Here is a 12,050-nt window from a genome sequence, read left to right on the forward strand (position 1 = left end):
GCCTCATTTACCATAGTACAGTGTTTAGTCAAAACAATGGCTGTATAACCACGTGGGGGAACATGACTTGGGAAGACCTCTAAGGTATTTTGTTGGTGAAAAAAGCAAATATCTGAACAGCACATGTAGTATGAAATTATTTGCATTTAAAAAGACACGGCCATGTAAGTTTGTGTGCATGTTTAAAAGTTCTAGAACGATTTACAAAAAGGAGCAGTAAATCCTAGAAGTAGGACTCTAGAAGTAGAGACTGGGGGAAGGAGACATTTATTTTTCATTTTATATCTTTCCATATGGTCTTAAAATTTTTTAACTAGCATAATTTTAAAATCTAGTTAAACTAAAACATATAAATGCTTACCAAAGTGCCTGGCACCCAGGAGGAGCTAAGTAGGTGAGATGTTCATGACAAAGCATTCGTTGTCTTGGTCACTGTAACAGAACCAGTATGCGGGAGCTGGAGGGCAGCCCCTGCCTAGGGGCTCGGCAAGGGTGGGGTGGCTTTGAAGTTCCCGAGAATCCCAAGTGGAAGAAATAGGGGAGATTAGAGGGGTAAGAGAACCAACCAGCAGTTTTAGCAAAGAGTGAAGACCCACCCAGCACCCCGCAACTCCTTATGCCTCTGGGCTCAGCAGCAGAGCGGATGGACTTGTGTGGTTGTCTGGGGGGCAGCCGGTGGGAGGGGCGGGGGGGGGGGGGGGGGGGGGGGGTTGTCAGTGGGGAATGGGGACTCTCGCAGGTCTCCTTGCTCCTTTCCAGAGACGCCCCACCTCGGAGAAATCCCAGAGACAGAGGAGGCACCCAGCTAGTGCCCACTTGTGCCAAGCTGCCAGGCAGGCTGCTAGCTTGCTGCGAGGCGGCAGGCGGGCTCGGCGTGAGCTCAGCTCCTCTGTGCCAGATCAGGGAGCTGTCGTCCCCGCTCCCACGCCCCACACTCCGGCACCCTTGCTCCTTTCCAGAGACGCCCCACCTCGGAGAAATCCCAGAGACAGAGGAGGCACCCAGCTAGTGCCCACTTGTGCCAAGCTGCCAGGCAGGCTGCTAGCTTGCTGCGAGGCGGCAGGCGGGCTCGGCGTGAGCTCAGCTCCTCTGTGCCAGATCAGGGAGCTGTCGTCCCCGCTCCCACGCCCCACACTCCGGCACTGGGCAGCCCCGGGTGGGCTGGGGGAAGGCATAAAGCTCAGTTCGTGACTGCAAGTTGACTTTCCCTCACTGTTATTGCTGGCAGAATACGTACACGAATGCGGACAAGCTCCTAGAAGCAGCGGAGCAGCTGGCTCAGACGGGGGAATGTGACCCCGAGGAGATCTACAAGGCAGCTCGACACCTGGAGGTGCGCATCCAGGACTTCGTGCGCAGGGTGGAGCAGCGGAAGCTTCTTCTGGACATGTCTGTCTCCTTCCACACGCACACCAAAGAGGTAAGGGCAGCCAACCGAGAGCGGGCATTGGCTGGGTTCGTTTTTTCTGGCAGGGGTCTGGTCGCTTTCCCAGTAAAATGGCTTTCAAGGTATGCCCAGGGTCCTGGGTGTTCTGGGGGTTACTAGCCCCCTGTGATTGAAGACATTAACAATTTGCCCCTAAAAACCTGTGTTGAGGTCTCAACCAATATGGGGGAAATTTTTCCATCTCATCTCTGATTAGGGAGCCAGAGAGGCAGGTGGTTTGGGGAGTCTGCTAGAACATTTAGTCTGCAGCTAGAGAAATTTGGGAACCTCTGGTACATGAATATTCATTGCAAGAGGAAATATAAGAGGATCAGAGACTCTCTTCCCAACCGACACCCACTTGCTCTTGGTTGCTGTTTCCTGTCAGAAACCAGAGTCCCGCAGAACTCTCCATCATCTTTGCTGCCAGCAAGGAACATACAGAGTTTGCAAACATGTTCTATGTTTTTATTTAAACAAACAAACAAACAAAAAAGGGAATTAAATCTTCTCAATGAGTTTGCCACAGGGTGATATTAAAGTGAGTGACAGCCAGTGAAGCAAGAGGGACTGAGGTGCCCTCCGAAGAAGAGGAAGTTTGCTGGGCTTAAATCTGACCCTGAATCATTCACAAAGTGGAGACAGGAGAGGAGAGGATGGATCATGTTCTGTTGTTGGCAAGGCAGGGGGCCCATGCAGAGGAGGAGGGTTGTAAACCTGCGATTGCCGTTCATTTCTGATTAATACGGGGTACTCTGAAACTGAGTAAGTGGCCAGTGAGGAGGCACATTTAGCATCTCCTATGATAACACCCTTGGCAGATGAACTCATTAGGTACGTGCATGCTTGTATTCCCCTAGGAATTCATTTTAATGGTGTATTAATTAAAGTTTGATTGCTGCTCAGGAAAAAAAAAATGAACCCTACTTAATTAAGTTGATTTTTGAAATTTGAAATGCATTAAGGAGCCTGGTTGTTACTACTTCACAGGCTTTCTGACACTTTGTGGGAATGAATGCAAATCGTCGCAGTGCCTATCAGAGAAAAACATGAAAAGATAATGTTTTCTAAACTGAGATTCCCCAGGCAGATGAAGGGCTGGCAAGCTCCCCGAAGCTGGCTCTGCTTCCTCTCCATGGGACCCACAGACACTCTCTGATGAGTGTCTGTCAAGCAAGGGGATTAGCTTTAATCCAGGTTTTCCTGCCTGGTTGTCTGCTTGCTTGTGGCTCACCCAATTCTTAACAATGGTATCAGAAGCCAAAGGCATGTGTATTCTCCTTTAATTATGAGCCTGTAGGTGATGGAATGGAGCATGAATGAACCGGAGTCCTGTTCCTTGGGAGGGCTGTGGGAGTGCTGGCTGCCCAGGGAAGTGGTGGATGTGTCAGTTTCCATGGAAGTGCCACTCCCGAAAGGGTAACATTGGTTCTAGGAATCTTTTCTAGCTACATCTCCCACCTTCTGTACATGGAGCTAGGAGACTAGGATTCTAGTCCAGATTCTGCTGCTGTAGAGCCATATGACTTATGCAGATCACCATGTCCCTGGCCCCAACTACAAAATTTTGCAGTTGGACTGGGTGGTCCCACCACCCCTTATGGTTCTAATGTGAATTCAGAATTCTTTTTCTTCTTCTCCTCTTCTTTTTAACTTGATGTGGACAACAGTAACAATTAATAATAATAGTAATTAAGCCTGAAGTAATACAGGTGATTTACCTAGCCTAAGATTTGGTTCATTGTAAGCATTCAAGATATATTAGCTAGTATTTTTTTTTTTTAATTGGGTACCTACTACTTGCCAGACACATATATCGTCTCATGTAATCCTCATGGTAATCTTATGATATAGATTTTATTAAATATATTTTCAAGTGGAGAAACTACGGGTCAGAAAAGAACTTGCCTAAAGTTACAGAGCTTCTCAGTAGTGCAGCAGAGGTTTGACCTGTCTTCCTAAATACTGCGCCCTTGTTCTTAACCGCTACCCCACACGGTCCTGTCCTCCTTTTTACCTCTTGTGTCTCCTCCACTCCTCTGCCCTCCTTCTTTCTTCTTACTCTTCTATTTCCTCTTTATATTTTCAAACCCTAAAGCGGAGGCTTGATGGGGAGGGTAGACCTTAGCTGAGAAAGTGCTGGCAGCCTAGAGGTACGGGAGATGTGAATAGTCAGAGCTGCAATCATTTACCATTGTCTACCCTCATATCTCTCAAACCTTGCCAGGCTTGGTCCTACTTGAACCTGAGACTTGTTTTCACACTGCGATCCAGCTTATGAAATCACATTCATATAAAATAGCACTAAAGAGAGCAGCATACTATGAGGGGCAGATGAGGAAAGAGAACAGAAACTGGAATGTATTTAGCACCCACTCTGTGCCACACTGTCTATCTAACCAATAGCCCTAAGGATTACCACTTTTATTTCAGTTTTACAAATCAGAAATTAATAATTTGCCTAGGGTCTTGCAGCTAGGATGTGGTGAATGTGGAATTGATCCCAAATCTTTCTGACTCCGAAGCCCATGCTTTTCTCCTTTGCCACATAGACTTTCACCTTTATAAAGGCCAAAAAATAGAGACTGGGAAGGATTTTCTCCACCAGGAAATTTATTCAAACAGGAGGCTGTCAGGAAATGGCATAGTCTCTCCCAAAATATGAGAGAAATTAGGAGCAGTTGTGCCTGAATGCAAAGGGGTGTGTGATTCTGAGGATCTTTCTAGTCAAGAGATCTGCAACTCTCAGATCACACAGATTCTGACTTTTTTCCACAATGGAAAGAAAAGTATTATCTTGGCTGTCATGGAGAAGCTGTTCATAGGAGTCATCTACAGGACTTAATTTCTGCATGCGCCCTCTTAGTCACCTTCCCAACTCAAAATGAGTCTGTCTGAGGCCCCCTTTAGGAAGAGTAGCGATGTGTGCACACTTATGCATTATGTACACATATACATGGATATGCATATGTGCACACATACATACATATGCGTGTTACACACACACATTAAGTACAGCAGGATCTTGGATGCCAAGGAGGACTGATTTCCAAATCTAGATCTTTAGGCATGTCGCATACCTTTGGGATTACGTAATCTCTGTTACTTTGTGATAATTATGATGATTATTACAGAATTGAGTAGTACAATACTAACACCTATATTTTTTCCTAGTAGAAAACTTCCTCCCAAATTTATCCTTCAAGCATCTCTAAAGTAGGCTAAATAAGGAACTTGAGGACTCACCTCTGGCATCATTTTTCCTTGAAATTCTTCCCTAGGGCTTCCAACTTCTCATCCAGATTGGACTAAAACACCAAGTACATATCTCCATCCATGATGCTGGGATCACACTGAGCTGATTGGCTCTTCCTCATTAAATTCGAAGTGCTCATGTGTAGAGTACACATGTGGGTTTAGATATATAGATGTAGATTCTACAGTACATTCCCATCACTATGTCTGATATATAGAGATGCTGAATAAATATTGAACAGGTATACTTGGCAATGGGAAGCTAGTCATTTCTTTTTAAAAAAGAAAAAAGGTGGTAGAGAAGAAAAACCCATTCCATCACATCTTTCACCCACTCTAGTTCTTTGTCTTGAACTTCATAGGCAATCTAAATAAAGGAGGGTGGGTTTGCCTATGGGAGCTTTCCTCTACGACCTATATAGCAGACAGAAATGGATTACGAGGCAGGTGGAAGTGAGCATCCTTGGATGATCTAATGAAGAAGGATCTCCTGTGGTTTTATCTTTTTATATTCTATTTAATACCTCTCAAGACACGCCACCTCTAAAACCTTGGGAACTATGGGTCCTGTTTTCTCCTGGGCCTGTTAACTCTTGACTCCTTCCTCTTGACTCTGTAGGCAAACTTCTGGCTTCTTACCCAAGACAAGATAGTAGCCAAGTCTTTAAGTCTGTTAGGGACTTTTGAGTTGCTATGGTTATTTTTCCCTCTTATAGTAGGTGGAGTAAATGAAAGGATGATCTTCTGCTCAATTTTACTAAAGTGCCTTGGGTAGCATCGGAGTTGCTGGTAAATATTGTCATAGATCCTTCCTACCTAGTTATGATTAACTCCTTCTTTTCTTTGCTTTCTTCCTTTCTGCCCACTTACAATTATTTGATAAGTTTTTGTGTTAGTGCCAATATGTATGAGAATGTCATTGTTGGATGTAATTTTGAAAGAATTAAAGCCCCCATTACAGAGATTTCTAAGCAAGAACTCAATATCCATCTTCATAAATGATTTAACCTGGGTTTCCTATGACTCCCCAGGCTGAAGTTCATAATTTTACTTTTGGCCACTTTCTACATCAAAAGACTTACTCTAATTAGGATCAAAGAGGAAACAGAGGAAAATATGAAAAAGATATCCTTCAGGCTCATTTCTTCTGAAGATTGAAGAGTCTGCTTAATCCCATTGGCCCTGCTTAATCCCATTGGCCCTGCTCTGTGAATTCTTGGTGACTGTAGGTGTTCGGATGGAGGGTTAACCTTCAACCATTTCATTGCAGTGTTGTTCATAATTTTGAGTAATTAGAAACCATCTAAATTTTCTATGTTGGGCAATTCATTAAGCAAATCATATTATGTTTATATAGTGAAATATTATACAGTCATTATAAATCACATTGTCAAAGATCATTAATTGGCATGATAAAGGGCTTGCAGTATATAATACATTAAAAACTATATATCCAGCATGAGCAGAGTTTTGATCACATGCATGAAATAAAGACTAGAAATAAATATACAAAGAAGTTAAGAATGTGATGGGTGATATAATTTTCCTTTGCATTTATTTTTGTTTTATACATTTTCTTCAATGATATTTTTAATTGAAAATAAGGAAAAAAAGAAAAAAAATTTTTTTAAAATTAGGAACAATCCCAGTAAATGTTATTTTACAAAAATAAAACTTTCATCCCTCCTTAGAAGAGCTACGTGATAAGGGAAAGTGACAAACATGTGCTTGGAGCCTTCTTATACATCCAGAGCTTCAGCTATTAGTTCATACTGTGCTGAACTTTCAAATATCTTCTTTTTGCCTGGGTCTAAGAGGGCAGCTGGTGGTTTACTGGTCTGGAGAGTTAGGGAGAATGTAGAGAGAAGCATTTACGCAAGTCCTCATTTCCTTTGTCCAGGCAAGAGACATTTGTAGCAAGTGTCATCTGCTCTATGGAGATCATCCAGTCAGAATTCTCTTTCCTTGCTGTGTTTCCATGGAAATGCTGTAATTGCTAGGTTTCAAAATACCCATTTTTAGATATTTTTGTAGTAATAATATGCGTCAAATTAACTAAGGAATGTGGCCAAGATAATCAACCTCAGCTCTTTATTAGACAGCTTATTTAAATGTCCTTTTCCATTTGTTTCTAACCTTGTGAAATCATCTTCCAAGATATTTCTTGCTCAAATCAGTACATGGGCGCGCGTGCCCCCCCCCCACACACACACACCCCACAATCACCATAGACACTCACATGTACACATGTACCATGTTCCTCTACCCACCCACTGTGGAACCAAAACTAAATGTCTTCAAAAGGGTTATGGCCTCAAGAACAAAACAGCTTCATCCTCTATTTCAACTGTATTTTGGTTTTCCTTATCAGTAAAATGGGGATAATAGTACTTACCCCCACAGAGCTTTAAAGATAACTTAGTCAATATATTTGTGTGTCTGTTTGTACACACACACAAATAAGTGAGATCTATCTATCTATCTATCTATCTATCTATCTATATATCATGTATCTATCTATGTGCTTTGAAAAAGTAACTATATATTCCTTAGAATATATTCCTTAGTACCTGGCATATAGTAAGTGCCAGATATTATATATTTAAAAAATATTTTTGATGCAAGTTGTCTCCCACTATAAGGCAGAGGAAAAGTTTGACATACTCCTTCACTTTGGAATTGGTAAAAGATGAACACTGGATTTGGTCCTTCAATGTGCTAGGTTTACTGATAAGGAAAACCAAGGTGCAGAGAGGGTAGGTTACTTACCAAAGGTTGTATAGCTAATACATACTAGAATTGGGGTTGAAACTTTTAACCACTATGCTATGTTGTCTCTCTATACAATAATTTTTCAGGAACTCCATTATCTCTTACCCATCGACTTTAGCACACTTGGGAAATGGTTTTGCTCTGTAGGCAAAATGGCAGCCAGAAAGTATGAAGTAACATCAAGCTATAATGAACATATCCTGAACTTCCTGATTTCATACTGATTTGAAATAAGTACATTCATACTTGTAGGAATATGTATCCCAGCGTACATGGTCTTGAAAACTTGTTTTGTGTATTTAAAGAAAATAAACTGAACTAATTACAATCAGATTATAAATTGCTAAATGACAGGGACACTGAATAATAATTTGGTTATAGCTGTCATCACGATGCTATAGGCTTATTCATAAAGCTATATGTTTATTTAAAGCATTGATAATAAGTAAATCATTTAACTCATAATCTTTGAAGTAAGCAGTGCAGTTCTTACTCTTCTCATTTTGTAGATTAGGAAACTGAGGCTCAGAGATGTTCTCACCTAAGGAGGACATTCTTTATACTCCCTTATTCTCTACCTCCAAGGCTTATTAATATTGTTAACTCAGCCTCTTTTCCCACATCTGGGGCCTCTCCTGTCTAAAGAACAAAAAATACCTTGTCCAAATCTGAAGATTTTTTTTGTCTCTCTTTATCATTTCTTTTTCTCACCCCTTATTACAAAGGCCATACCATGATTTACCATTCTAAGAACCAACTAGATGAAATAATATTCTCAAGGTGGATATTTATCCATGATTTTAACTTACAGAATGTTAGAACCAGAAGGTAACTAACAATTTTATTTTGTGCTTTTCTCAGCCTAATTTACCCATGAAGTCTTGGTGAGCAAAGGGTGATTTTGTTCAAAGGCACTGTAAGTTACAGGATGAACAGAACCCAAAATCCATATCATCTTCTATCAATTTTCTCTCTCTATTGGCTTTTTTCCCTGGTAGAGCCCTGAACTTATCTTTTCTGCTAGCCAGGTGTAGATTCTTTGTTTCTAAGCAAACTTCAGACTCATCTTTCCCTCCATCATTTATCAAAGTGCTCAGTAAGATTAGTTAGAGGTGGAGTACTATGGCAGCCACTGGAGATCTATTTTTCAGCATGAGAAAGAGCTATCAATAAATGAGTTTTTAGTAATTCAGTTCAGCTCTTCATCATTTCCAGTGCTTATTCTGTTCAAAACACTATACTTAGCTATTTTAAACTTGTCTGACTAGTAATGTCATCCTGACTGCATTACATCATCTTGAATATCATGGGGGAAATGTCTCATACTAAAATTAAGATAAGCTACATCTTGAGCATTAAATTTTCTAACCATCTGTCAATCCTGCAAAGGACAAAATGATTTAACATAGCATATATTTTCTTAATTAATCTTCGTTTGGTTCTTATTGAGCATCACATTCTTTTTTACATATATGCGAAATGATAATAAATTTCTAGGAATTGACATCTAGCTACCTGGAGGAAGTGTATAGAGCCCTCCCTTTCCTCCTTTCTGAAAGATGAAACAATATTTGTTTATCACAGTCTCCTGTTCTTCCCAATCTCTCAAAGATGAGTGGTCTCCCTGCTCTAACACCATGTTTCCCTGAACCACAGGGCAGTAAAGCCAAGGATGGTTCCCATCTTTAGGGAATGCCAACACTAATGGAATAACCTTAACAGAAATGGGTAATGAATATAAATATAGAAACACAAACTGATCCATAGGTGTGCTGATGAGGACAGTCTGATGTTGCACTGACCGATTGAAGGTATGTTGGGTGCCCCAAGTCTGACTTTCTTGCCCTTGCCCCAGACTTGGCCCCTCCCTTCTGTCCTGAGTAGAGTCTCTGCTCTCTTCCCACAGTTGTGGACATGGATGGAAGACCTTCAGAAGGAGATGCTAGAGGATGTCTGTGCAGACTCAGTGGATGCGGTCCAGGAACTGATAAAGCAGTTCCAGCAGCAGCAGACCGCCACGCTGGACGCCACACTCAACGTCATCAAGGAAGGCGAAGACCTTATTCAGCAGCTCAGGTCAGCGCCTCCCTCCCTGGGGGAGCTCAGCGAGGCCAGGTCAGCATGGGCAGTGCTTTCCAGTGGGAAATGCCTCGGACTAGACACGAGATAAGTCATGTCCCGGTCTCGGCTCAGCCACAACCAGCTTTGTGGTCTTGTGTGAGCTTCAGTCTCTCCATCTGTCAGATATAAAAGTGCCTACACCATATTCAACTTGAGTTTAAAATGAAATAGTAAACAGAACAGCTCTAATATTCTAAAGCATTATTCATCATTCATGATGTTATTCAGCAATCAGTAAGTAACATAATTATAACAAAATTAACATTCAACAGAAAACAAATAATATCTTCTTTAAGAAACATGGCATATTTAGTTATGTTGAGAAATGGTCTTTATGGAATATAGTGTTCTTTGGCATCTGATCTCAGGCTGAACTCTCAACTCCAAGGCCCCAGTTGGCAAAATGTGACCAAAAAGGGTTGGCTTTGGCCCCATGAGAATGTAGAGAGTGTGTGATGTCCTACTTTGTTCTTCATTACCCACTTATGACCTTTTCATCATTCCTTGCTTCCCAGAAAATAAAACTGTATCAGCCTATACAAACATTACGAAGAAGGAAGATCCTGTCTAAAGCTTTAAATTCATTTAGAATCATTCACACCATTGCCTCCTTTCTGTTGGCATCAATATGTAGCTTCCTGTTCCTGTCAAGGGCACTGGTTCCCCAGATAAAGTGTCAGGAGGCCTTGAGCAAGCCCTTGGCAGCCAGTTCTGTGCCCAGGTGCTATGTAAATAGGGTTTGATGGTGCTAATGATTCCTGCCTGCAGAGACTTGTTCTTATCCCATAATCGCTGAGTTCTGGGACCTCTGCCAGCTCTGGACAGAAATAATCTCACCAACCCTGAGGGCCTGTAGGAATTACTTCAATTGAGAGGGCTTCCCCTCTCAATAGACTCAGGCCAACCCTGGGGCCTGTAGGGATTACTTCAATTGAGAGGGCTTCCCCTACCCCATACCAGTTATCCAATTAAATAAATAATAAGAACTTATTTTTTAATGGTTCTGGCATGCTTTTCTGTTGGAAATTAATTATTTCTATTCTAAATATGTACATGAGAGGTTCTGAGTCCTCGTGTTGCATATTAACAAGACAGCCTCTTTTCCTTCATCCCCCAATTCATCTTCATGAATATATAATACATGACAGTTTTGTCTGCCTACCTGGGAAGCTCTGCTGTTATTCATTTCTGAAGAAAATTCCAAATAGCAGACAGTCACTTAACCTCTCTGCATCTCAGGTCCTTTGTCTGTGTAATTTAGCTCTGTCAGCTCTAGAATTTTATGATGGTTTTGTGTTTTCTCTCCAAATACTTTTCATAAGCTTGCCACTTGCTCTTAACAGCTGCCACCCTTGCACAATGCCTAAGGACCAAAGGCCACACAGTGATGGCGAAGGCAACGATGTAACTGATGCCTCTTCCACAAGTTTAAGTTTCATGGATTCCAGAGAGGACCATAGGCATGTGACCATTCATTCCTCCACTTGCTTGACTCCTGCCTGGGTTTTCCTTCCTAATATCAAGACCAGTCAAAGAGAAAAGAAGTAAATGGTGCCTATTGGACCTTGGCAGGATGCCTCACACACACCAGGGCACACATCTTCTCTAGGTCTCCACTTCTCTAGGTCTGCCACTCATCACTGAAGTCCCTAAGATGGGTTCCCGTCATCTCTGTGATTTCTAGTGAGTCTGACGTTGGCATAGTCAACAAATGCATAGTATTGAGTCCATCTCTTATATTCCTTTTATGGTAGGGAGTGTCCACCCAGTGGTGGGATTTCATGACCAAATAGGCAGGGTTAGGAGGTAGAATTGGGAGTTCTCTGAATGATAGAAGGAAAGGTTTTTGACAAACTAGCCTTATGCTCCCTTCAGAAACAGACAGTGTGGACTCAGCTACCATCACTTCTGAGACCAACACAGGCTAAAAGGACTAGTTTTCAGAAAGTTTGCTGATGAGATTCAAAACTAATGATTTTCCCTGTGTCCTCTGACTTACTAAATTGTAGAAGAAACCAAGATATCATAAGATATTGAATGTGCCCATTCATTTCAAGTTTTAGAGCTCTAGTTTACTCAAGGCCTTATGGAATGTAAACTTCTTAACCCATATTTCTTATTACAATGACCTCTTTGGCGGGCTCGCCACCACCTCACTTCTCTAAGCAGATCAATGTTTACTTCTTGGTTCCCCTCTACAACATGTCATCTCCCCCTAATACTTTCGTGTAGACTCTCCCTGCTCAGAAAGTGTTCCCCTCCTATCTACTTATCCGGGTTCATCCTTTTCTTCTACTGCTCAAATCAGAGTTCATCCTCTTCGAAACCTTGTTGTCACAGCCTCTTGTGCCCTAACCTCTGCTCTCCCCACCTGGGCCTGTGTCCCAATCAACACTTGATACTTCACTTGCGTCCTTTCAGGATTAACAGTCATTCATACAGCACACTCCTGGTCACAGAGCACGTTTACCACACA

The 12,050-nt window shown here is 41.9% G+C and overlaps 1 protein-coding gene across 1 annotated transcript in view; it reads left to right on the forward strand.

The window, feature by feature from the left end:
- LOC102891261 (kalirin RhoGEF kinase) overlaps nt 1-12,050 on the forward strand; it is a 295,084-nt gene that overhangs the window by 174,346 nt on the left and 108,688 nt on the right. Inside the window, exons 11-12 of the mRNA XM_025052186.1 lie at nt 1,229-1,420; nt 9,360-9,529. Of these exons, the coding sequence (XP_024907954.1) occupies nt 1,229-1,420; nt 9,360-9,529 (362 nt within the window). The remainder of the gene's footprint in view (nt 1-1,228; nt 1,421-9,359; nt 9,530-12,050) is intronic.

Source organism: Pteropus alecto, unplaced genomic scaffold, assembly GCF_000325575.1.
Source record: "Pteropus alecto unplaced genomic scaffold, ASM32557v1 scaffold251, whole genome shotgun sequence".
NCBI lineage: Eukaryota > Metazoa > Chordata > Mammalia > Chiroptera > Pteropodidae > Pteropus > Pteropus alecto.